The sequence below is a fragment of the Melanerpes formicivorus genome, unplaced genomic scaffold (assembly GCF_026170545.1).
Source record: "Melanerpes formicivorus ecotype bairdi unplaced genomic scaffold, bMelFor1.0.p_v2 SCAF_197, whole genome shotgun sequence".
Taxonomy (NCBI): Eukaryota; Metazoa; Chordata; class Aves; order Piciformes; family Picidae; genus Melanerpes; species Melanerpes formicivorus.
Genome location: NW_027142549.1, coordinates 242,070 through 268,859, shown reverse-complemented (window position 1 = coordinate 268,859; position 26,790 = coordinate 242,070). Strand labels below are relative to the sequence as shown.

The window sequence follows — 26,790 nt, the reverse complement described above, 5'->3', positions numbered from 1 at the left end:
GCTTGCAAGTCTAGACACTTTGCTTCTCTCTCTCTCTCTCACCCCTTTAGTGTACCAGCAGGTAGAGACAGCAGAGGTGAAGAGGGAAATATTCAGCTAGCAGATTGAGATGCTATCAAGGTGATTATGTAATTCCACTTTGACTCACTGCAATTTCATACCCAGGGACTTTTTCTCTCACCCATGGGCCAATCCCTTTGGAAAGAAAGGGGTGGCTACCTGCTGCAGTACTGTAGAGATGATCCTAGAGGCCTTTTCCAACTTCAGTGATATGATTCTACAGTTGTGTGCTCTGTCCTCTCCCCAGAAAGGTCTCCAGGAAGGTCAAGGCACAACCTTTGGGATATTAGTAGAAAAATCCATTTGGAACCAACGGAAAAACAAGGGAGGAAAAAGGTCCAGAGGAGCTGTGCAGGGGAATCACCCTCCAGAGGAGGCCACGTAGATGATCAGAGGGCTGGAGCACCAGGCTGAGAGAGTTGGAGTTGTTCAGCCAGGAGAAGACTCCTAGGAGACCTTAGAACAGCCTTCCAGTATCTGAAGGGGGCTACAAGAAAGCTGGAGAGGGACTTTTGGCAAGGCCTTGCAGTGCTAGGATAAGGGGCAACAGATTGAAGCCTGAGGAGGGCAGATTTAGTCTGGGGATTAGGAAGACATTCTTTAGTGAGACACTGGAACTGTTTGCACAGGCAGGATGTGGATGTTCCCTCTCTGGAGGTGTTCAAGGCCAGATTAGATGAGGCCTTGAGCAGCCTGGGCTGGTGGAAGGTGTCCCTGCCCATGGAACTGGATGCTCTTTAAAGATCCCTTTTGACCCAAACCATTCTATGGCTCTATGAAACACAAGCAGAACAACAGCCTCAGCAACCCAGCTTCAGCTATTTCCACGTGCATGGAAGGTGGGCAGTGCTGGCAAGGTGTGTGCCAGCTGCCTCCAGAGGGAGTTTCTCCCTGATGAGCCAGGCAAGCCCTCTGGAGATCCAGTCTGACAGGCCAGGGCCGGGGATGCCAGGGCAAGGTCGAGACCAATCATTTGCTTATCATCCAGCAGCCTGCCAGCCTCGCTCCAGCGATGGGAACTCAGCCCAGACCTTCCTCAGTTTGTTTCTGACCCTGCCTCACACTTGAACCCTTGGCCTCCACACAAAACCAGGGCTGTGTTCAGCTGAGTGAGGTGGCTCCAAATCCCTGCTGGCTCTCCCCAGCGCTCCTGTGGAGCAGGGCTGTGAGGCGGTGCAGGTTGCAGGGACAGGGATGTACCGGCACAACTGACTGCCAGCTCACACTGAGAGCAGAAAGGCTTGTCAAAGGCATAATCACACAGCAAAATCTCTCTCTTTGAGAACCCAGCAGCCAGAATCAGCAAATATTTCTCAGGGGGATTGCAAAACAAGTCATGCTCTGCCCTCTGAGCTGTTGAGTCATGAACCTCCCCAGTGAAGGGGGAGGCAGAGCACAGCAACTGCCCAGAGAATCACAGAATTAACCAAGCTGGAATAGACCTCAGAGATCATCAAATCCAACCTGTCACCCAACACCATCCAATCAACTCAACCATGGCACCAAGTGCCTCAGCTAGGCTCTTTTTAAACACCTCCAGGGACAGTGACTCCACCACCTCCCCAGGCAGCACAACCCAATGGCCAATCTCTCTTGCTGGGAAGAATTTCTTTCTAACATCCAGCCTAAACCTCCCCTGGCACAGCTTGAGACTGTGTCCTCTTGTTCTGGTGCTGCTTGCCTGGGAGAAGAGACCAACCCCCACCTGGCTACAACCTCCCTTCAGGGAGTTGTAGAGAGCAAGAAGGTCTCCCCTGAGCCTCCTCTTCTCCAGGCTAAGCAACCCCAGCTCCCTCAGCCTCTCCTCACAGGGCTGTGCTCCAGACCCCTCCCCAGCTTTGTTGCCCTTCTCTGGACACCTTCCAGCATCTCAATATCTTTCCTAAGCTGAGGAGCCCAGAACTGGACACAGGATTCAAGGTGTGGCCTAAGCAGTGCTGAGCACAGGGCACAATGACCTCCCTGCTCCTGCTGGCCACACTCTTCCTGATGCAGGCCAGGATGCCATTGGCCTTCTTGGCCCCCTCACACTGCTGGCTCATGTTCAGCTGCTGTCCACCAGCACCCCCAGGTCCCTCTCTGCCTGGCTGCTCTCAGCCACTCTGACCCCAGCCTGTAGCACTGCCTGGGGTTGCTGTGGCCAAAGTGCAGCACCTCGCACTTGGATGTGTTCAATCTCCTGCCCTTGGACTCTGCCCATCTGTCCAGCCTGGCAGGGTCCCTCTTCAGAGCTCCCCTACCCTCTAACAGATCAACTCCTGCCCCCAGCTTGGTGTCATCTGCAAGCTTACTGATGACAGACTCAATGCCCTCAGCCAGATCATCAATTAAGATACTGAACAGGATGGGGGCCAACACTGATTCCTGGGGGTGTGACACCACTGGTGACTGTTCAAGAGGGTGAGAGAGTATTTTTTCCCCCACTTTTTACCCCAAGGGACAGCGAGTTCAAGGTCTCTGCACTTACCATCAAACTTCTTATACCGGGAACTAAACATGGTTTGTAGGTGATTGCTAAGCTCCACAACAGCATTCCTGAAGTCATGTTTACTCTGCTGACTGTACTTCTCCTCCATCTCTTGAGTGCAGCATGTGTAGCCCTGTGAGCAGACTTTCAAGTGGTCCCCTGAAAAGCAAGGAAAAAAACAAAACCATTCTCAGTTAAAAGGATTCTCTGTGCAAAGGGAAAGAGGCCTGCTTGGCAGGCAGGGGGTGCCAAGGAGAAAGCCCCTTCATGTGAGCACTGGGATGGGATGGGATGGGATGGGATGGGATAGGATGGGATGGGATAGGATAGGATAGGATAGGATAGGATAGGATAGGATAGGATAGGATAGAATAGAATAGAATAGAATAGAATAGAATAGACCAGGTTGGAAAAGACCTCAGAGATCATCAAGCCCAACCTATCACTCAACACCATCTAATCAACTCAACCATGGCACCAAGTGCCTCAGCCAGGCTCTTCCTAAACACCTCCAGGGATGGTGACTCCACCACCTCCCTGGGCAGCACATCCCAATGGCCAATCTCTCTTGCTGGGAAGAATTTCTTCCTCACCTCTAGCCTAAACCTCCCCTGGCACAGCTTCAGACCCACCTGGCTACAACCTCCCTTCAGGGAGTTGGAGAGAGCAATGAGGTTTCCTTGAGCCTCCTCTTCTGCATGCTAAGCAACCCCAGCTCCCTCAGCCTCTCCTCACAGGGCTGTGCTCCAGACCCCTCCCCAGCCTTGTTGCCCTTCTCTGGACACCTTCAAGTCTCTCAATGTCCTTCTTAAACTGAGGAGCCCAGAACTGGACACAGGACTCAAGGTGTGGCCTAAGCAGTGCTGAGCACAGGGCACAATGACTTCCCTGCTCCTGCTGGCCACACTGTTCCTGATGCAGGCCAGGATGCCTTTGGCAATCCCTCAGCTCCAGCTTTGCTGAGGGGGTGCCCCAGCACAGCACCATCACAGGCAGGTGGGCTGATGCCAAAGGGGTTCAAGCTTAGGCAAACTGTGCAAATCTTTGTCAACACTGAAGATATGATCCAAACAAAGCAGCCAGGATGGGAAACTCATCCTCCCCAGTCAGATGGTATTTTAAAAGCCACAGCCTACATGGAAGCTGCTGCCTTCTCTCCCGTTTCACACCCTGCTGCCAAGCCTCCTCCCTCTTCATGAGGAAGCAGATGGAGAAGTGAAGGCTCTTCCCTACCTGCTCACACCCAGGAAGCCAACAACAACTTCCATCCACTACCAAGGTTCAGAGACTCACTTCCAGAGCTTGCAAAGGTCTTGCCAGCCCCCTGGACAGAAAGCAACTTCTTGACAGGCTGTGACCCATGCCCTTACTGAAGAGCCATCCCACCTGCCAGAGCATCAAAGTGTGTCTAGAGAAATAGAAGCAGGTTTAGTGTGGTGCAAAACAAAGCCTGCCCATGACTAACACCACCAGTTGCTGCTCTGCCTGCATTGTGCAAGATCTTCTACTGTCATTTAGAACCATTGAGTCATTAAGGTTGGAAAAGACTTCTAAGATCAAGCCTAACCATCAACCCAACACCACCATGCCCACTAACCCATATGCCCAAATGCCATGGCTACACATTTCTTGGACAGCTGCAGGGATGAGGACTCCACCACCTCCCTGGGCAGCCTGTGCCAATCCCTGACCACTCCTGCAGCAAAGACCTTTTTCCTCATCTCCAACCTAACCCTCCCCTGGCACAATTCCAGGCCATTTCTCTCCTATTATCTGATATCTAGGGAGAAGAGACCAACCCTAACCTGTCTCCAACCTCCTCTCAGGGAGCTGTAGAGAGCAATAAGGTCTCCCTCAGCCTCCTCTTCTCCACACCAAACACCCCCAGCTGCTCCTCCCCAGCCCTGTACTCCAGATCCTTCCCCAGCTTGGTTGCCCTTCTGTGGACACACTCCAGCCTCTCAATGTCCTTCTTGGAGTGAGTGCCCCAAAACTGAACACAGGACTCAAGCTGTGGCCTCACCAGTGCTGAGCACAGAGGGCAAATCCCTGCCCTGCTCCTGCTGGCCACACCACTGCTGATCCAGGCCAGGCTGCTGGTGGCCTTCTTGGCCACCTGGGCACCCCCTGGCTCATCTTCAGCTGCTGCCAATCAAGTTTTATTTCCTAGGCTGGGTGAAAAAGTGTGACATGGAAACAGAGAAAGGGAGAGCTAGACCAACACCCCCCAGGTCTTTTTCTGCTGGGCCACAGTTTCCAGCCACAGTGCCCCAAGCCTTGGAGCATTCATGGGGTTGTTGTGACCCAAGTGCAGGACCCAGCAATTGGCCTTAGTGAATCTCATACAACTGCCCTTGGCCCAAATTTGCCCAGCTGCTGAACCTCTGCATCACTCCACCTTACTCCCTAGCCCATAAATGTTAGTAGCTCTCCTTTCAGACACATAAAGGCTGTGTTAGAAGATATATTTCTCTGTACATCTATGTAATTCCCAAGAAGCTCTCCTCCTAAATCTGCTTTCCTGTTGCACTACAGGGTCTGTTTGTTTTGCCTGGCATTACAGAGAGACCTTGACCAACAGATAACTCTGCCAGAGTTAATTTACTGCACAGGACTGTTCACTGCTGGTGAATTACAGAAAGCTCCATGGCCTGTGCTGCAGGAAGCAGCACAGCTGAGGCACAGGGAAGGGGACACAGCCAGAAGGTTGAGAGAGGGGACTCTCCCCCTCTGCTCCACTCTGCTAAGACCACAGCTGGAGCTCTGGGTCCAGTTCTGGAGCCTCTATGCCAGGAAGGATCTGGAGGTGCTGGAAGGTGTCTAGAGAAGGGCCACGAGGATGAGCAGAGGGCTGGAGCTGCTCTGCTCTGAGAACAGACTGAGGGAGTTGGGGTTGTGCAGTCCGGAGAAGAGAAGGCTCTGAGCAGACCTAATTGTGGCCTTCAGTATCTGCAGGGGGCTCCAAGAAAGCTGGGGAGGGACTTCTGGGGGTGTCAGGGAGTGATAGGACTCGGGGGGATGAAGCAAAACTTGAAATGGGGAGATTGAGATTGGCTGTGAGGAAGAAGTTGTTGCCCATGAGGGTGGTGAGAGCCTGGCACAGGTTGCCCAGGGAGGTGGTGGAAGCCTCCTGCCTGGAGGTGTTTGCAGCCAGGCTGGCTGTGGCTGTGAGCAAGCTGCTGTAGTGTGAGGTGTCCCTGGCCATGGCAGGGGGGTTGGAGCTGGCTGAGCCTTGAGGTCCCTTCCAACCCTGACAATTCTAAGTGGTGGAATCACCATCCCTGGAGGTGCTCAAGAAATGAGCACATGTGGCACTGCAGGACATGGTCTAGTGGTCATGGAGGTGTTGGGTAGCAGGTTGGACTTGACTATCTTAGAGGTCTTTTCCAACCTTAGTGATTCTGTGATTCTTTCTGTCTCAGAGAAGAGTGCCCAGCATCAAACACCTTCAGGGGCACAGCAGCAAGGGAGGCAGCTCCATTTAGCTTGGTAAGCTATTTAAAGGAGAGAATCACACTATGTCACAGACTGCCAGCTCGGAAGGGACCCCAGGGATCCTCTGCTCCAACCTTTCTGGGTGACAGTGCAGTTGCCATGAGCTGGCTCAGCACCCTGGCAAGCTGAGTCTCAAACTGCCCAGTGCAGGGCAATCCACTGCTGCCCTTGGGAGATGATTCCAGGCTCTGACTGTGCTCATGGCAAACATTTTCTCCTGGAGTGCAATGGGAATGTCCCCAGCAGTACCTTGTCCCCATCCCCCCTTGGCTGTTCCATGGCACTCCTTGTACAAAGGGAGTCTCCATCCTCCTGGCAGCCACCCTTCATGCGCTGCTCCATGGTGATGAGGTCTCCCCTGAGCCTTCTCTTCCCCAGGCTGAACAACCCCAGTGAATCTCAGCCTTTCCTCATCTGGATGAGGCTCACCCAGGGTTTTCAGACCCTGCCTACCTGTCACAGAGAACACCTGAGTACTCCTCTCTGAGCCTGCCTTACTAGCTAGCACTTCAACAAACCAAAGTGTCCAAGCACCACCAACTTTGAATCTCTGCTCCAGTTCCAACAGATGACTACAGCTCTTTGACACAAGGGGAAACAGAAACAGCAGAAAAGTGACAACGACAGCTTCAGCAACACCTCCTTTGCTGGTGTCAAAACACTTCCCTTTCCAAGCTCCTCTAGCACTTGGGAGTTTGTTTGGGAGTTCCCTATCTCCACCCTTAAAGCTCTTGGTGGGGGAATCAGGTTGGGAATATTCTACCCTAAATGCACTTCATGATTTCAGTGCCATCTCCATGCTGCATGCGTGCCTGCCTGTGGTGGTTACAAGTTCCACACCTCCCATTCTTTTGTGCTGGATGGGGAAGCCTCTTACCCTGCTTGCCAAAGTCAAATCAACTGATAGTGAGGTTGCTTTTTCTAGCAACCCTCTGGAAGGGTTGCCAGGCTGGACAGATGGGCAGAGTCCAACAGGATGGCATTCAACAAGTCCAAGTGCCAGGGGCTGCACTTTGGCCACAACAACCCCATGCAGAGCTACAGGCTGGGGTCAGAGTGGCTGAGAGCTGCCAAACAGAGAGGGACCTGGGGGTGCTGATTGACAGCTGCCTGAACATGAGCCAGCAGTGTGCCCAGGTGGCCAAGAAGGCCAATGGCATCCTGGCCTGCATCAGGAACAGTGTGGCCAGCAGGAGCAGGGAAGTCATTGTGCCCTGTGCTCAGCACTGGTTAGGCCACACCTTGAGTCCTGTGTCCAGTTCTGGGCCCCTCAGTTTAAGAAGAACATTGAGAGACTTGAAGGTGTCCAGAGAAGGGCAACAAGGCTGGGGAGGGGTCTGGAGCACAGCCCTGTGAGGAGAGGCTGAGGGAGCTGGGAGGCTTAGCCTGGAGAAGAGGAGGCTCAGGGGAGACCTTCTTGCTCTCTCCAGCTCCCTGAAAGGAGGCTGCAGTGAGGTGGGGGTTGGTCTCTTCCCCCAGGCAAGCAGCACCAGAACAAGAGGACACAGTCTCAAGCTGTGCCAGGGGAGGTTTAAGCTGGAGGTGAGGAGAAAGTTCTTCCCAGCAAGAGAGATTGGCCATTGGGATGTGGTTCCACAGGAAGGTGGTGGAGTCACCATCCCTGGAGGTGTTCACAAAAGAGATTGGATGTGACACTTGGAGCCATGATTTAGTTGTCAGGAGGTGTTGGGTAACAGGTTGGACTTAATGATCTTTGAGGTCTCTTCCAACCTTAGTGATCCTCTGAAAGCATTTCAGAAGTGGTCCCAGGTGCCCTGGGATGCCTAAAACAGTGGTTCTAACAGCAACTCCAGTTCATTGATGATCACTAAAAGCTCAGTGGATTTCACCACAGCTGCAATTTCTACCTATCTGTGCTACTGGACTTAAGCTACCTTCCCACCTACCCCTGTAAAGTTAAACCCTTTTACATTTCAATTCTTTACCATGTTCATCCTTCCCAGTGAGGGTGGGGAGACACTGGAACAGGTTTGCCCAGGGAGGGTTGTAGATGATCCCTCCCTGGGGATGTATTCAAGGCCAGGTTGGATGAGGCCTTGGAGCAACCTGGGCTGGTGGGAGGGGTCCCTGCCCATGGCAGGGGGGTTGGAATTAGCTGATCTTGAAGGTCCTTTCCAACCTAAACCTTCCTATGCATGAATTGGTCGTTGATCCCCCTTGTGCCAGATTCACAGAGTGCCTCTTAGGGACACACACACAAAAGCCAAGCAAGGAGGACACTTACTGAGAGTAAATCAAGATTGCCCAGACCTCACTTGGTGGATCATTAAGAAATTATGCTGCAAAATGCAAGTCATACATTGAAAAATGAATGACCAAGCAGTCTAATTATGGAAGATACTTCTCAGTCATGTCAGCACTATGTGCTCTTGGCTTGGGACCAACAATTAGCTCTGTCTGGAGAAGAGGAGCTCCAGCTACTCAGTGCTAATTGGAGGATGCACTGTGTTACCCAGTGTTAGAAACCAGGCAAGTTAGGGCTCTGAGCTGCCTTTCTTGCAGCTTTCTTCTGCCACAGTAAGAGACACCAGTGGAAAGTCAGCAGAAGACACTGAGGGCTCCAGTTTACCCAAGAGAAAGAAGGGTTGCCCTCAGCACATCCACATGCCTGAGAACGTGTCCCCACCTGGGGCAAAGCAACAGGCACTGAGCATTTGGAGAAATGCCATGTCCAGCCTCACAGAATCACAGCATGTTAGGGGCTGGAAGCAACCTCCAAAGCTCATCCAGTCCAACCCCCCTGCCAGAGCAGGAGCACCTAGAGCGGATCACACAGGAACACATCCAGGTGGGTTTGGGATACCTCCAGAGCAAGAGACTGCACAACCCGCCCTGGGCAGCCTGCTCCAGGGCTCTGTCACCCTCACAGGGAAAAAATTCTTCCTCATGTACACATGGAACTTCCTCTGCCTCAGCTTCCACCACTGCCCCTTGTGCTGGCATTGGGCATCCCCCAGCAGAGCCTGGCTCCAGCCTCTGGGCACTCACCCTGCACATCTCTATCAACAGCAATGAGGTCACCCCTTCAAATCAGCTCTCAGCATCCACCTACAGGACTCCTCCCATGCCCTGAAGCAGCAAAGCACCAGACAACAGCTTTGAAGCAGAGCAGAGCCACAACCACAGCGTGCAGGGCAATGGAGCAGTGGCCCTTGGCAAGCAGCTGCTGCCAGTGGTGCACATCAGCATGGCCCAGTCACCTACACAGAAAACACCAACCTAAAGGCAGGAGCAAAGGCAATGCTCCTCAACTTTAGAAGGGACTGTGCTGATAGGACAAGGGGCAATGGTTTGAAACTAGAGCAGGGGAGACTGAGGTTGGACATTGGGAAGAAGTTCTCTGCTATGAAGGTGGTGAGACACTGGAATGGGCTGCCCAGAGAAGTTGTGGCCACCTCACCCCTGCAAGACCAAGCTGGATGAGGCCTTGAGCAACCTGGTGTGGTAGAAGGCTCTGAGGAGACCTAATTTACATAGAGTTTACATAGAATAAACCAGGTTGGAAGAGATTGTGGCCTTCCAGGATCTGAAAGGGGCTCCAAGAAAGCTGGGGAGGGACTTTTGAGGGTGTCAGGGAGTGATAGGACTGGGGGGGATGAAGCAAAACTAGAAGTGGGGAGACTGAGATTGCATGTTAGGAAGAAGTTGTTCCCCATGAGGGTGAGAGCCTGGCACAGGTTGCCCAGGGAGGTGGTGGAAGCCTCCTGCCTGGAGGTGTTTGCAGCCAGGCTGGCTGTGGCTGTGAGCAACCTGCTGCAGTGTGAGGTGTCCCTGGCCATGGCAGGGGGGTTGGGACTGGCTGAGCCTTGAGGTCCCTTCCAACCCTGACAATTCTATGATGTATCCCTGCCCCAGCAGGGAGGGTTGGAACTAGATGATCTCTGAGGTCCCTTCCAAATGAAGCCACTCTATGATTTGACTTCCCAACTGGCAATGAAGGAAAATGGGGGGGGGGGGAAGATTATTTTAGGCTCACTTAAACAGAGATCCAATGCTCATGTGCAGTGTGTGAAGAACACTCCTGGTGTGTGCTCCCTGTCAAGGGCACATTTGGCAATAATTATTTCCCCAAGTTAAAACTCATCAAGCAATGCCCAAAGAAGGCAACTCTTCATCTACTGTTGAGTGCTAAAGGCTCGGCAGCCTTTGTAATTTATCACCCTGTGAGCCCAGCAGAAAATATAACCCTGCCCCAGCTTCCTTTCAAGTTGGGCTCTTTATTGCATTGTTTGGCCAGGAATGCAATCATCACATCAGGGGCTGCATGGTAAAAAGAGCTTAAGTAGCAGAGAGCAACTCCAAATGTCTGCCCCATGTGCACACCATGGCTGCAGCTTGTTACGGATCCGCAGCAAATCTTTCCCAGGGCCTGCTGCAGGAAGGCTTCCCCTCTGTTTTGTATTGCATATGAACACAGAGAGAGAAATGAGGGACCTAAAGGCAGAGATTCATGGAATGGTTTGGGTTGGAAAGGTCCTTAAGAATCATCCAGTTCCAGCACCCCTGCCATGGGCAGGGACACCTCCCAGCAGCCCAGGTACTCAAGGTCTCATCCAGCCTGGTCTTGAACACCTCCAGGGAGAAAGCATCCACAGCCTCCCTGGGCAACCTGTGCCAGTGTCTCCCCATCCTCCCTCAAGAATTTCTTCCTCATCTCCAGTCTCAAACTCTTTTAGGGTGTCAGGGAGTGATGGAAGAAAAACTAGAAATGGGTAGATTCAGACTGGATGTTAGGAAGAAGTTGTTCCCCATGAACCCCCCACTCAGTCTCTAGTCTCAATCCCTTCCAGCTCAGAGCCATTGTCCCTCATGCTGTCACTCCCAGCCCTTGCCAAAAGTCCCTCTCCAGCTCTCCTGTACCCCCTTCAGGTACTGGAAGGCTGCTCTGAAGTCTCCCCACATCCTTCTTTTCTTCATGCTGAACAGCCCCAACACCTCCCAGCCTGTCCCCATGACAGAGAAGCTCATCCCCTGGCTAGCTAACAGCACCCCTCTGGAATGGAGGTGGTGTTTAAGGACAGAAAGGCCATGGGAGGTGGTGTCACCATTTGTACTTCCAAGGAAGTGTGCTCAGAAAGGTAACCTTACAAGCTTATGACTTAAGCCATTACACAAACACCACAGTTCACACAACCAGAGAAGCCTTTAAGATCATCAGTTCCAGACTCAGCAGACTCCAGGTACACAGAGTTTCTTCCAAAGCAAGTAGCTCTTTTGCAACCTCTCGGAAAACAAGCTCTCATCCCATGAGTGAAGCAGTTTCAGTGTCAGCTCAGGGGAGCTCCATGACCTTCAAAAAGCAGTTCCCTTCATCCATCAATTTTCCAAGGCCTTTTCAAAATGTTCTTTCTGGATGTCCAACTTGGCTTCCCAGCCTGCTTCTCCACACCCTGACAAAGCTCACACTTCAAGTATACCTAGCTGCAAAACCAAGTTAAACCTCCAGGAGTGGTGTGCTAGGAGGCAAGGGGGGGGTTATTTCTTTAGAACACTCCCTCTAGCCCTTCACAGGCATCAGCTGGAACCCAGGGGGTTCCACCTCAACATCTTTGCCATGAGAGTGCTGGAGCCCTGCAGCAGGCTGCCCAGAGAGGCTGTGGAGTCTCCTTCTCTGGAGACTTTCCAAACCCACCTGGATGTGTTCCTGTGTGACCTACCCTAAGTCATCCTGCTTTGGCAGTGGGGCTGGACTAAATAATCTCTGGAGGTCCCTTCCAACCCCTGCCAGGCTGGGATTCACACTGCAGCTCAGTAAACAAGCCCATGGCAGTTTATGGTCAGAGATGTAACTGTTGGGCTTTGCTTCCACGTGGGAAAATGAGCCCTGGGGCAAGCTGGGCTGGTGGAGGAGTGGGAGTCAAACACTGCTGGAGGACCTGGGGCCACCACTTCAGCCTCACACACTGCCCCTTCCCTCCAGCACACACTGGCTTGTGTCATCTTTAAAAGCTTTCTGACTTCCTCTGAGCCAACTAGCAAAGGAATCCCGGACTGTAATGCCAGGCTCTAATCCCATTTCACACTAGACTTGCCTTCCAATTATCACAGAATATTAGGCTTCCACCCATCATATATAATTGACATGCCACCACAGCTTTGCAAAACCCCCAACAAAGCTGACAAGCAGCACTTAGCATCACCCCTGAGCAGGGCTGCGCTGCTCCAGCCCCACGGCAACCAGGGGCCAGAAGAAGAAAGGAGAGCCCCAGCTTGGGATCCACCTCCAGCAGAGGCATTGAGGCAGGCAGGGCTACCAACCAGCCAGCCCAGCCACTCACCAGCACCTGTACCCAAAACACCCCAACCTGCCACCTTTTCTCCTGGCTACAAAATGAGTCTGGGATGCTCACTACCTCCACCACCTCCCTGGGCAGCACATCCCAATGGCCAATCTCTCTTTCTGGGAAGAACTTTCTCCTCACCTCCAACCTAAACTTCCCCTGGCACAGCTTGAGACTGTGTCCTCTTGTTCTGGTGCTGGCTGCCTGGGAGAAGAGACCAACCCTCACCTGGCTACAACCTCCCTTCAGGTAGTTGCAGACAGCAAGAAGGTCTCTCCTGGGTCTCCTCTACTCCAGACTCTTCTCCAGCAGCACATATCAGAGGGAGGAGAGGGGGGAGAAGAGGAGAGGTGGGAAGGGAAGGGAAGGGAAGGGAAGGGAAGGGAAGGGAAGGGAAGGGAAGGGAAGGGAAGGGAAGGGAAGGGAAGGGAAGGGAAGGGAAGGGAAGGGAAGGGAAGGGAAGGGAAGGGAAGGGAAGGGAAGGGAAGGGAAGGGAAGGGAAGGGAAGGGAAGGGAAGGGAAGGGAAGGGAAGGGAAGGGAAGGGAAGGGGAGGGGAGGGGAGGGGAGGGGAGGGGAGGGGAGGGGAGGGGAGGGGAGGGGAGGGGAGGGGAGGGGAGGGGAGGGGAGGGGAGGGGAGGGGAGGGGAGGGGAGGGGAGGGGAGGGGAGGGGAGGGGAGGGGAGGGGAGGGGAGGGGAGGGGAGGGGAGGGGAGGGGAGGGGAGGGGAGGGGAGGGGAGGGGAGGGGAGGGGAGGGGAGGGGAGGGGAGGGGAGGGGAGGGGAGGGGAGGGGAGGGGAGGAGAGGAGAGGAGAGGTTCGGAGAGGAGAGGAGAGGTTCGGAGAGGAGAGGTTCGGAGAGGAGAGGAGAGGAGAGGAGAGGTTCGGAGAGGAGAGGTTCGGAGAGGAGAGGTTCGGAGAGGAGAGGAGAGGAGAGGTTCGGAGAGGAAAGGAGAGGAGAGGAGAGGAGAGGAGAGGAGAGGAGAGGAGAGGTTCGGAGAGGAGAGGAGAGGTTCGGAGAGGAGAGGTTCGGAGAGGAGAGGTTCGGAGAGGAGAGGTTCGGAGAGGAGAGGAGAGGTTCGGAGAGGAGAGGAGAGGTTCGGAGAGGAGAGGTTCGGAGAGGAGAGGTTCGGAGAGGAGAGGAGAGGAGAGGAGAGGAGAGGAGAGGAGAGGAGAGGAGAGGAGAGGAGAGGAGAGGAGAGGAGAGGAGAGGAGAGGAGAGGAGAGGAGAGGAAGAGAACAACCCCCACCTGGCTCTAACCTCCTTTCAGGGAGTTGTAGAGAGCAATGAGGTCTCCCTTCAGCCTCTTCCTCTCCAGACTAAATATCCTCCCACCTGCTGCTGTAGAGCACTGCAGCAACACAGCAGTGTCTTGGCACAGAAACCTTTCCAGGTGAAACAGCACTGAGCTGCAAACACCAAAAGGAGGGAGAAAAGAGACCCTACTGTCCCCTCCTTGGCTGTCACACACACAGGCAGCTCCAAGGTGTGCTCTTGCCTGGAACAAGCAGGAAACTCCATTTTTTTTTTGAGCTGCTGGCTCAGAGCAGCCCTTTTTCCACCAGGTGGTCAGTCCTCTCTGCTTGCTTTGAAGAGGTGCTGCTGTGGGGCTGGTGTTTTTCTTACTGGGGAGAGAACACTCCTGTGGAGTCAGCCATGTGCCATGAAGGAAGAGATGGGAAGCAGCACTGAGGTCCTGCTAACAGAGGTGATGTATCCACCAAAGGCAGCAGAGTTAGGAGTCCCTAAGCTCACATCCTGCAATGACACAGAGGTGCTGGTACCCTCTGGTCAGAGTGGGCTAACCAGGTTAGGATGTTGAGAGCCAGACCTCCCCTGATGCTGTTTCCAGCCCAAACCACCATTTCAACTGCACAGGTCCAGGAGAAGCGCTTTGGGCAGCCTCCTCCCTTCACCTCCCACCATGAGACTCAAAAGAACACACCCCATGTCCAAAGTGAATCACTTCCCATCCCAAAGGCCACCCTCATGCAATCAGTGTCACCTTTCCTTTCTTCCCTCCTCACAACATTTACAATTCCATTCAGGATCTCAAACCACAAAAAGCACCAAAAACAAAAAGAGAGAGAGCACTCTGTGTACCCTAAATCAGGTCCTGACCATGGAAGGCAGCAGCCAACACTGCCCTCCAGCTTGGCATGGGGACTCCAGCCCTTCCCCAGCCACAGAAGCCCTGTTCGTGGATGTTAATGCTGGGAGGGAGCCTCAAAGGTCATCTTGTCCAAGCCCTCTGCAGGGAGCATGGGCATCTCTCAACTAGATCAGGTTGCTCAGGGCCCCATCAAGTTTGACCTTAAATGCCTCCAGGAATGAGGTCTCCAACACATCCCTGGGCAACCTGCTCCAGTATTCCACCCCACTCATGGTGAAGAACTTCCTCCTAACGTCCAGCCCACATCACCCCTGCTCCAGTTTCAAACCATTGCCACTTGTCCTATTCCCACCCTTCTCAACAGCCCCTCCTCACCTTTCCTGGAGGTCCCCTTCAGATACTGAAATGTAGCTAGGTGTAGCTAGGTGGTCTCTCTCTTCTCCAGGCTGAACAGCCCCAGTTCTGCCAGCCTGTCCCCATAGCAGAGGTTCTCCAGCCCTCTGATCATCTCTGTGGCCTCCTCTGTGCCCATTTCCAGCAGGTCCATGTCCCTCTTGCATTGGGGACCGCAGAGCTGGCACACAGCCCTGCAGCTGAGGGCTCTCCCCCAGAGCAGAGTGGCAGAACTCATACCCACATGCACCTCTCTCCCTCCAACCACCCAGGATGTGTGAAGGCAGAAGCCACCCTGGGGTGCAGAGGGTTCCCCAAGCTGGTTATGGAAGCACCCCGAGCGGGCAGCACGTGCCGGAGCGCAGCACCTTCAACATCCCAGGCAATCAGCAAGCCCTGTTACACAAGTGGTGTCTTTGCCTTATGAATGTTCAAGCCACTTGTTCCCCCCCACCCCCCAGCACCCCCTGCTTCCCCTTGGGCTGTTAATCACCTCGGGTTCCACGTCTCTAATGGCACAGAAACTAATTCCCCAGACCCCCAGAGCAGGCTTTAGAACATTGGAACGATTTGAGGCGGGGGGGGTTGGGGTTTTTTTTTCCCCCCTTTCCCTTTGCAAACTTGTCAGGCAGTCAAAGCAGACTCTTTGATACCCAACCCAAAGGCCTTTAACCTCCCCTTAACAAGAGGGAACCTATTTTCAGGCCAGCTTTCCTGCCTCTGTTAACTCAGCTGCTAATCCGCGGCGCGGGCGCGGGGACCGGCGGCGCGCACAATGCCCCCGGTGCCACCTCCTGCCACACCACAAAGAGTCCCTCATTATTTCCAGAGCACCTACCTACACTTACTTAAAATACCCTACACAACCCAGGTCTGTCTGGCTTCTATTTTTCCATTTTGCTTTGTTGACAGCTTTGGGTTCCCAAATTTACTGCCCTGAGAGTCGGGGCCTGGAGAGAACAAGAGAGATTTATACCCTCGTGTGTACATTAAGCCAAAAGCACATTAGGAACCTTCATTTTCTACTGGAAAGAGCAACTTAGGACACAAAGAGGGCTCTTGCCTTCTACCCTTCCAAGTCCAAATTACCACTGCAAAGCTTGGCCTCGAGCTGATGACAGAGTCAGGTCCCTGAAGGACCAAGTCTGGGCAAACACTGCCCGCTAAGGCTGACCAAAGCGATCTCAGGACATCGCTCCAGGGTGCAGGCAGAGCAGGAGAACGCTTCCCATGCTCCTAATGCAGCTCTTCAGCCCCAAACAAGAGACAGGCTTGCCTCCATTCTCCACTGCATCCTGGGAAAGCATCACTAGTCAGGTGATGTCCCTTCCTGCCCACCTCTCCTGCCGAGGGCAATAGAGAGGCTCAGGTGGAAGTCCCCAAGCATCACCAGACAGCTGAGGTCCCCTCCTGCCAAGGGCAATGGAGAGGTTCAGGTGAGGGTCCCAAAGCATTACCAGCCAGCTGAGGTCCCCTCCTGCCCACCTCTCCTGCCAAGGGTAATAGAGAGGCTCAGGTGGAAGTCCCCAGGCATCACCAGTCAAGTGAGAACCCCTCCTGCCAAGGGCAATGGCGAGGTTCAGGTGGAGGTTCCCAAGCATCACCAGTCAGCTGAGGGCCCTTCCTTCCAAGGGCAATGGAAGAGTTCAGGTGAAGGTCCCAAAGCATTACCAGCCATCTGAGGTCCCCTCCTGCCCACCTCTCCTGCAATGGAGAGTTTCAGCTGGAGGCCCCCTAGGACCAACCCAACAACTCACCCCAGTACTGCATCCTTTGCAGGTGATGCCCAAGGAAGGAGGATGCAGGATCTCACCTCCAAGCAAAGAGGGTGCAGGATCTCACCTCCAAGCAAGGAGGATGCAGGATCTCACCTCCAAGCAAAGAGGGTGCAGGATCTCACCTCCAAGCAAGGAGGATGCAGGATCTCACCTCCAAGCAAGGAGGGTGCAGGATCTCACCTCCAAGCAAGAAGGGTGCAGGATCTCACCTCCAAGCAAGGAGGATGCAGGATCTCACCTCCAAGCAAGGAGGGTGCAGGATCTCACCTCCAAGCAAGGAGGGTGCGGGATCTCACCTCCAAGCAAGAAGGAGGCAGGATCTCACCTCCAAGCAAGAAGGAGGCAGGATCTCACCTCCAAGCAAGGAGGATGCAGGATCTCACCTCCAAGCAAGGAGGATGCAGGATCTCACCTCCAAGCAAGAAGGAGGCAGGATCTCACCTCCAAGCAAGGAGGATGCGGGATCTCACCTCCAAGCAAGGAGGATGCAGGATCTCACCTCCAAGCAAGGAGGGTGCAGGATCTCACCTCCAAGCAAGGAGGGTGCAGGATCTCACCTCCAAGCAAGGAGGATGCGGGATCTCACCTCCAAGCAAGGAGGGTGCAGGATCTCACTTCCAGCAGGGTTTCAGGAGTTCATTCAAACTCATAACCTGCTCACCTGAGGACAAATGCCACCAGTGCTCCACTTCCACAGCACTTCCCAGCAGGGTGGCCTGAGCACTGCAAGGCTTCACACCCTGCAAACATCCACCCCGAGAGCGCTCTGCTTTCGTTCCAACCCAGAGGATATTGAGCCAATTAGTGGCACACCAAACACAAACCAGACAGATGAAGATAATGCATTTCTGTACACATCAAAAAGAGAGGCAAACCACACAAAGGCCTGAATATTCCAAGGAGGCAAGGCCAGAAAAGAAAACCCCAACAACCCGCAAACAAAGCACAACTACTTAATTAAACTTCTTATTTAGGCAAACCTGGAGAGCAAAATAGCTCTGGGTAAGCAGAGGATTCTCCTTGGCTCTAGCTGAGGTAGAAACTTCAATGAAAAGCAAGAGGTGTTTCTTAATTAAAACAACAACCCAAAAAAAAACCCCCAAAGACAACCCCAAACCTCCCTACTTGACAGTGCTGAGTGAGAGCTTCAGAAATGCAAATGCTCTTTATTATCACCAAATTCTTTAGGCATGAAATAAGGTTTTCATAACATGTCTCTGCCCAAGAGCCCTGAGTAAGAGGTGTTACACAACAGACAACTCATGCTGAAAAGCAGCTTTGGGGTTTTTCTTTTCCCCCTTCCCTGATGAGGAGGGCAGATAGACAAGAGATCCACCTCTGGGATGGCTGAGGGAGGGAGTGTGCTGCTGGCCTCATCCAACCTGGCCCTCAACACCTCCAGGGAAGGGGCATCCACAAACTTCCTGGGCAACCTGTTCCAGTGTCTCATATTAGGGGGGGGAAGGGAAGGAAAGGGGGGGGGGGGAGGAAGGGAAGAAAAGAAGGGGGGGAAAGCGAAGAAAAGAAGGGGGGGAAAGGGAAGAAAAGAAGGGGGGAAGGGAAGAAAAGAAGGGGGGAAGGGGAAGAAAAGAAGGGGGGAGGGGAAGAAAAGAAGGGGGAAGGGAAAAAAAGAAGGGGGGGAAAGGGAAGAAAAGAAGGGGGGAAGGGGAAGAAAAGAAGGGGGAAAGGGAAGAAAAGAAGGGGGAAAGGGAAGAAAAGAAGGGTGGAAGGGGAAAAGAAGGGGGGGAAGGGGAAGAAAAGAAGGGGGGAAGGGGAAGATAAGAAGGGGGGAAGGGGAAGAAAAGAAGGGGGGGAAGGGGAAAAAAGAAGGGGAAAAGGAAGAAAAGAAGGGGGGGAGGGGAAGAAAAGAAGGGGGAAAGGGAAGAAAAGAAGAGGGGAAGGGGAAGAAAAGAAGGGGGGAAGGGGAAAAAAAGGAGGAAGGGAATAAAAGAAGGAGGAATGGAATAAATAAAGGGGGGAAGGGGAAAAAAAGAAGGGGGAAGGGAATAAAAGAAGAGGGGAAAGGAATAAAGGGAAAATTTAAGAGGAAAAAAAGGAAAATAAAGGAAAATGAAAAAATAATCCCCTTGGAACAGCAAATGCAGAGAATTTCTGAAGCCTCCAGCACAAGGAGCTGCAGCTAGAAGAGGTCTGGCTGGCAGACAGTTACTTTCTTTGTATGACTTCTCATATTTTCCTGCAATCCTCCATCCAGCAGGCAAAACAAAGCCAAGAACATTGCTTGTTTGTTTTTTTGCATCCAGCCTTTTGGCTGCTCGTCCAAAAAAGAGCAGCTTTTAACCCCAGTGTCACAAACGCTGCCATTCAACCTCCGGGACGTTGCCTCCTCCACATCATTTCCCCTTCGCCACCTTCTGCCTCTGCGCCGCGCAGAGCCTCGGCCGGGCACCTCCCGGGCTGCTTGGCTGCTGCAGGAGGTCCCACACACGGCCAGGCAGCAGGAGCAGGAGCTGGCAACCACCTCTCCAGGATTTTTTTTCCCTCCCCCTCTTTCCCTTTTTCCAACAGAGCTGATTCCAGCATCAATGCACAAAACCGTGCTTCAGAGCCTCACAGTGGCTCCTTGTGAGATGCACCCCGGCTCACCTCTGTGTGCCAGCAGCCTGGTCATCTGCTGGCGAATCCCAGGCTTTGGCAGCAGGAGACCCTTGAAAGCTTCAGCCACAATTTGAGGTATCACAGTATCACAGTCTCACAGTATAACTAAGGTTGGAAGAGACCTCGAGGATTGTCGAGTCCAACCTATCAACACAGACCTCCTGACTAGACCATGGCACCAAGTGCCACATCCAATCCCCTCTTGAACACCTCCAGGGATGGGGACTCCACCACCTCCCTGGGCAGCACATTCCAATGACGAACGACTCTCTTGGTGAAGAACTTTCTCCTCACCTCAAGTCTAAACCTCCCCTGGTGCAGCCTGAGACTGTGTCCTCTTGTTCTGGTGCTGGGTGCCTGGGAGAAGAGACCAACCTCTTCCCGGCTACAACCACCTTTCAGGTAGCTGTAGAGAGCAATGAGGTCACCCCTGAGCCTCCTCTTCTCCAGGCTAAGCAACCCCAGCTCCCTCAGCCTCTCCTCACAGGGCTGTGCTCCAGACCCCTCCCCAGCCTTGTTGCCCTTCTCTGGACACCTTCAAGTGTTTCAATGTCCTTCTTAAACTGAGGAGCCCAGAACTGGACACAGGACTCAAGATGTGGCCTAACCAGTGCTGAGCACAGAGCACAATGATCTCCCTGCTGCTGCTGGCCACACTGTTCCTGATGCAGGCCAGGATGCCATTGGCCCTCTTGGCCACCTGGGCACACTGCTGGCTCATATTCAGGTGGCTGTCGATCAGCACCCCCAGGTCCCTCTCTGTTTGGCAGCTCTCAGCCACTCTGACCCCAGCCTGTAGCTCTGCCTGGGGTTGCTGTGGCCAAAGTGCAGCCCCTGGCACTTGGACTTGTTGAATGCCATCCTGTTGGACTCTGCCCATCTGTCCAGTCAGTCGATGTCCCTCTGCAAACTGAACACAGGTCATATGGCCTGAGGGATTGTGGGAAACTTGGCTTTATTAGGGGGGGTGGGGGGGAAATATACCCAAACAAATGACTAAAGAACTCTCAAAAGAAGGTGTCCATGGTCTTGTGGAGGCACTCTTGTCTGATAGTGATCTCCCCAGCTAGGAGCTGCACAGCCATGGAAAACCACAGCTCTCCCAAAGAGGGGCACCAGCATGTTTCAAGGCCAGGAGTACTGTGCCCTGTGGTGAGCCCCTGCAAACGTAGAGCCATGGAATTGTTTCAGTTCAAAAATCCATTCAAGACCATCCAGCCCAACTATTCCAATGGTTTAGTACCAAGGCTGGTGCTAAACCATGGCCCCCAGCACCACAGCTCTGCCTCTTTCAATCCCCTCCAGGGATGGTGATTCAGCCACCTCCTTTGGCAGCCTGTTCCCATGTCTGGCCACCCTTTCAGGAAAGGCATTTTTTCTAATATCCAACCTAAACCTCCCCTGGTGCAATTTGAGGCCATTGCCTCTCATCCTATCACTTGACACCAGGGAGAAGAGCCCAACCCCCACCTCACTGCAGCCTCCTTTCAGGGAGCTGTAGAGAGCAATGAGGTCTCCCCTGAGCCTCCTCTTCTCCAGGCTAAACAATCCCAGCTCCCTCAGCCTCTCCTCACAGGGCTGTGCTCCAGACCCCTCCCCAGCTTTGTTGCCCTTCTCTGGACACCTTCAAGTTTCTCAATGTCCTTCTTAAACTGAGGAGCCCAGAACTGGACACAGGACTCAAGGTGCAGCCTAACCAGTGCAGTGTACAGGGGCACAATGACTTCCCTGCTCCTGCTGGCCACACTGTTCCTGATGCAGGCCAGGATGCCCTTGGCCTTCTTGGCACCCTGGGCACACTGCTGGCTCATGTTTAGGTGTCAATCAGCACCCCCAGGTCCCTCTCTGTTTGGCCTCTCTCCAGCCACTCTGACCCCAGCCTGTAGCTCTGCATGGGGTTGTTGTGGCCAAAGTGCAGCCCCTGGCACTTGGACTTGTTGAATGCCATCCTGTTGGACTCTGCCCATCTGTCCAGTCAGTCGATGTCCCTCTGCAAACTGAACACAGGTCATATGGCCTGAGTGATTGTGGGAAACTTGGCTTTATTAGGGGGGGTGGGGGGGAAATATACCCAAACAAATGACTAAAGAACTCTCAAAAGAAGGTGTTCATGGTCTTGTGGAGGCACTCTTGTCTGATAGTGATCTCCCCAGCTAGGAGCTGCACAGCCATGGAAAACCACAGCTCTCCCAAAGAGGGGCACCAGCATGCTTCAAGGCCAGGAGTACTGTGCCCTGTGGTCAGCCCCTGCAAACGTAGAGCCCTGGAATTGTTTCAGTTCAAAAATCCATTCAAGACCATCCAGCCCAACTATTCCAATGGTTTAGCACCAAGGCTGGTGCTAAACCATGGCCCTCAGCACCACAGCTCTGCCTCTTTCAAACCCCTCCAGGGATGGTGATTCAGCCACCTCCTTTGGCAGCCTGTTCCCATGTCTGGCCACCCTTTCAGGAAAGGCATTTTTTCTGATACCCAACCTAAACCTCCCCTGGTGCAATTTGAGGCCATTGCCTCTCATCCTATCACTTGACACCAGGGAGAAGAGCCCAACCCCCACCTCACTGCAGCCTCCTTTCAGGGAGCTGTAGAGAGCAAGAAGGTCTCCCCTGAGCCTCCTCTTCTCCAGGCTAAACAATCCCAGCTCCCTCAGCCTCTCCTCACAGGGCTGTGCTCCAAACCCCTCCCCAGCTTTGTTGCCCTTCTCTGGACACCTTCAAGTTTCTCAATGTCCTTCTTAAACTGAGGAGCCCAGAACTGGACACAGGACTCAAGGTGCAGCCTAACCAGTGCAGTGTACAGGGGCACAATGACTTCCCTGCTCCTGCTGGCCACACTGCTCCTGATGCAGGCCAGGATGCCATTGGCTTTCTTGGCACCCTGGGCACACTGCTGGCTCATGTTTAGGTGTCAATCAGCACCCCCAGGTCCCTCTCTGTTTGGCCTCTCTCCAGCCACTCTGACCCCAGCCTGTAGCTCTGCATGGGGTTGTTGTGGCCAAAGTGCAGCCCCTGGCACTTGGACTTGTTGAATGCCATCCTGTTGGACTCTGCCCATCTGTCCAGTCGGTCGAGGTCCCTCTGCAGAGCCCTTCTGCCCTCTAACTGACCAACATCTGCTTCCAGCTTGGTGTCATCTGCAAATTTGCTGATGACTGACTCAACCCCCTCATCCAGATCATCAATGAAGATGTTAAAGAGGATGGAGCCCAGCACTGATCCCTGGGGGGACACCACTGGTGACTGGCCACCAGCTGGTGTGCAAAGGCCTAAGAAGAGAGCCAGCAGCAGTCAGAGCTACCCATGGACAGGGGATCTACTTTTGCCCCACCTTGCTTTGACACAAAGCTCAGACAAGCCCCTTGCTGCACACAGCTGCCATGGCAGGGCTTTTACTTCCCACTCTGCAAAGGCAGCCTGGACTTTGGAACCTGAGTACCAGACTCCTGATCTCCTTCTTCCTGACGCTGCATGTGCCACCAGCCACCAATCCCAGCACCCAGTGCCATCAGCCTCTGAGGAACACATGCAGAGATGGGGTGGGGGGGAACAAAAGTAAGCCAAAGCACTGAGGGAGAACCACTTCATCCTCTGGATTTGCAAGAGGTGTTGTGGGAAGGCAGCAGTTAGGACTTCTGGGAACTGGCAGGATAAACACACAGACTCAAAGCTGTGAGGCTTCAGGTGGAGCAAAGTCCAGTTCTAATCTAACAGTCACTTCCTGGCTGGAAATCAGCAACCTCTGCACATCCCAGGTGTCCCCCCTCAAAAGCACAGACAGAAAACACTGAGCTTTGGGCTGCTTCTACCAGGGATGGCTAAAACAGGAGGGGCCCAGGGAGTCAGCTGGGGCAGGCTGACAATCCACACCTGCCTGGAGCCACAGGTGAGTGCCCCCACACAGAAGCACAGAATTGCTGTGGTTGGAAAAGAGCTCTAAGAGGATGGAGTCCAACTGTCAAACCAAGGCCACTGGCCCCATTTTGTCTTCACTTTGTTCCTTGAGCAACAGTAAAAGAGCTTCTACCCAGCACTGTGCACCACACATGGAATCACAGATGGAATGCATTGGGTTGGAAGGGACCTTTCAAGGACATCTTATCCAAACCCCCTCAGTCAGCAGGGACACCCCCAACTAGATGAGGTTGCTCAGAGCCCCACCAAGCCTGACCTTGAATGTCTCCAAAGATGGGGCCTCCACCATCTCCCTAAGCAACCCACCCAGTGTTCCACCACCCTCATAGCAAAAATCTTCCTCCTAGTCTTCAGTCTAAATCCACCCTGCCCAGCAGCCCCACAGCCGCCACTGAGTCCTCTCTCTCACCATCAAGGCAAATAGTGAGGGGGCTGCCAGGCTGGTGTCCAATAGCACCACTTACATGAGAGCAACCACATGCAACATTCTCTTCTGGCCTGGTTGAGTTCAGTTTTGACCCCATAGCACAACATCACCACCCAAAGCCATGCCCATGACCTATCTAGCTGAGCAGTGCACTGCCAGCCCACTCCTGGGTCCTGCTGGTAGCGGCATGACCAAAGGGCATCATAGAATCATAGTATCATAGTATCAGTCAGGGTTGGAAGGGACTTCAAGGATCAGCCAGTTCCAACCCCCTGTCATGCCCAGGGACACCTCACACTACAGCAGGTTGCTCACAGCCACAGCCAGCCTGGCTGCAAACACCTCCAGGGATAAGGCTTCCCTGGGCAACCTGTGCCAGTCTCTCACCACCCCCATGGGCAACAACTTCTTCCTCACATCCAATCCCAATCTACCCATTTCTAGTTTTGTTCCATCTCCCCAGTCCTATCACTCCCTGACACCCTCAAAAGTCCCTTCCTAGCTTTCTTGTAGGCCCCCATAAGACATATCCCTCCATCCTCCAGCTGTGCCACAAGCAAAGTTCACTTGTTCAAGGCAGGGATGAATCTTCCTCAGAGCACAAAACAGAATGTGATTTACTCTTTCAGTCCAGTCCTCCAGCTCCATCAGGTGCTGCTTGATGGATGGTCAGCTCCAGCCAACATTTCACACCACTTTGGCTCAATGAGCACCAACCCTGATGGCCTTCACTTCCCACACCTCCCCTGATACAAGCCAAAGGGTACCTGTGGCCTGAAGTTAACAAGACCTGAGCAACCAGCCTGACCTCAATTCAAGATGTTGAATTGCTCAAATGTGTCCAGAGAAGGGCAACCAAGCTGGGGAGGGGTTTGGAGCACAGCCCTGTGAGGAGAGGCTGAGGGAGCTGGGGTTGCTTAGCCTGGAGAAGAGGAGGCTCAGGGGAGACCTTCTTGCTCTCTACAACTCCCTGAAGGGAGGTTGTAGCCAGGAGGGGGTTGGTCTCTTCTCTCAAGCAACCAGCACCAGAACAAGAGGACACAGTCTCAAGCTGTGCCAGAGGAAGTTTAGGCTGGAGGTGAGGAGAAAGTTCTTCGCCAAGAGAATTGTTAGCCATTGGAATGTGCTGCCCAGGGAGGTGGTGGAGTCCCCATCCCTGGAGGTGTTCAAGAGGGCCCTGGATGAGGCACTTGGTGCCATGGTTTAGTAGTCATGAGGTCTGTGGTGACAGGTTGGACTGGATGATCTTTGAGGTCTCTTCCAACCTTGGTGATTCTGTGAAACGTATCCTAGTCCCCTGCAAAGAGACCCCAGTGACATTCCCCTTGCAGCCCAGGGTCGCCTCCCTGCACAGCCACATCCTGCTGCCCCTCGGTAGGACAATTAGCCTTAATCCTCGTTAGTTCTGTCCGCTTCCTTCCAATCCTGTTACCGCATTCCTCCGTGCACTCGAGCGCGGCTCGGCCGGCTCCGCCGCCCGGCGCTGACGGTGACCCCACGGTGCCTCCCGGCTCCTGACCCGGCGGAGCTCCGTGGCTCCCAAGGGCTGCAACGCTCCTGGACTAATCTATCTTCACTGATTAGTTCTTAATCGGGAAGGCAGACGTGAAGGAAGGGTCCAGATGAAAAGGGTGAAGGGGGAGGGGAGCTAAAGAGAAGAGAAAGGGCTCAGAAGGCAGCCGTGTGCTGGGCTGCATCCAGAGGAGAGTGAGCAGCAGGACGAGGGAGAGGATTCTGCCCCTCTGCTCTTGCAAGGCATCACCTGCAGCACTGCATCCAGCTCTGGGGCCCCCAACACAAGATGGTATGGAACTGTTAGAGAGGATCCAGAGGAACCCACAAAGATGATCAGAGGAATGGAGAGCCTCCCGTATGGAGTTGGGGCTGTTCAGCCCGAAGAAGAGAAGGCTCCAGGAAGACCTTAGAGCAGCCTCCCAGTACCTGAAGGGGGCTCCAGGAGAGCTGGGGAGGGACTTTTGACAAGGGCTGGGAGGCAATAGCTTTGAGCTGGAAGAGAAGAGATTGAGACTGGAGATGAGGAAGAAATTCTTGAGAGTGAGGATGGTGAGACACTGGCACAGGTTGCTCAGGGAGGCTGTGGATGTCCCCTACCTGGAGGTGTTCAAGGCCAGGCTGGATGAGGCCTTGAGCAACCTGATCTCATGGAAGGTGTCCCTCCCTATGGCTGGGGGGGTGGAACTAGCTGATCTTTAAGGTCCCTGCCAATCCAAACTATCCTATGACTCTCCAAGGCAAGGTTCCCACACACACACTTTGCTGCTTTAGCAGGCAACTGAGAAAACTTGGTCCAAAAGTAGCGTTTGAAGTCTCGCTCCTTTCATATTTATACCGTCTGAGTCGCTCCAGAAAGCCTCTGCTAAAGCAGACCAAGCTGGACTCCTACATCCACTTATTTGAGAAGTTTATTCAAGCCTTGGTTAAAGATAAACAACAGGCCTGGATGTGAAAGGACAGCAGAGCTGGGCTGCCAGAGCGGTGGGGAAGCTTCCCCCTGGCTTTGATAGCACCGAGGCACCAGATGGTATCAGCACAACCCAAAATGTTCTTAACTCCTTCCTGGAGGGGCATGGCAAAAATGCTGGGAACTTACTGCTTCTCCTTGGGAGGCATTCTTGCCATGCTGAAATTATGCAAAGGATTCAGCTCAGCAATCTCAGGCACAATCGAGGCATTTAGACCTTACTCATTAATGGCCAACAGTTTAATAGGCTGGAGCTCTAATGCCTCTGTCTGGGGGCCTGGGGGTGGTTGAGCCAAATGTGTTTAAACATATATGTAAATACACATCTCCTTCTCTGGAGAGATTCCAAACCCACCTGGACATTGCAGTCCTGGGCAAACCTCCCCCGGGTGACCCTGCTTTAGGAGAGGGGTTGGACTAGAACACAGACTGTTAGGGATCAGAAGGGACCTCCAGACATCATTAAGTCCAATTCCCCTGGTAAAAGCAGGATCACCTGGGGCAGGCCACACAGGAATGCATCCAGGTTGGAGTTTGAAAGGCTCCAGAGGAGGAGACTCCACAACCTCTCTGGGCAGCCTGCTCCAGGGCTCTATCTGCCCCCCTGTAAAGAAGTTTCTCCTCATACTGAGGTGGAATCAGCTTATACTTCTTGTTCCTTGTCCTATCACTGGGCACCACCAGAAAAAGCCTGGCCCCTTCTTCCTGACACCCACCCCTCAGATATTGATAGACATTGATCAGAT

General features: G+C 53.5%; 1 protein-coding gene across 1 annotated transcript in view; it reads right to left on the bottom strand.

Moving 5' to 3' along the window:
- The window catches only part of GPC4 (glypican 4), a 127,153-nt gene that overhangs the window by 68,188 nt on the left and 32,175 nt on the right, over nt 1–26,790 (bottom strand). Inside the window, exon 2 of the mRNA XM_068169568.1 lies at nt 2,528–2,686. Coding sequence (XP_068025669.1) covers nt 2,528–2,686 — 159 coding nt within the window. The remainder of the gene's footprint in view (nt 1–2,527; nt 2,687–26,790) is intronic.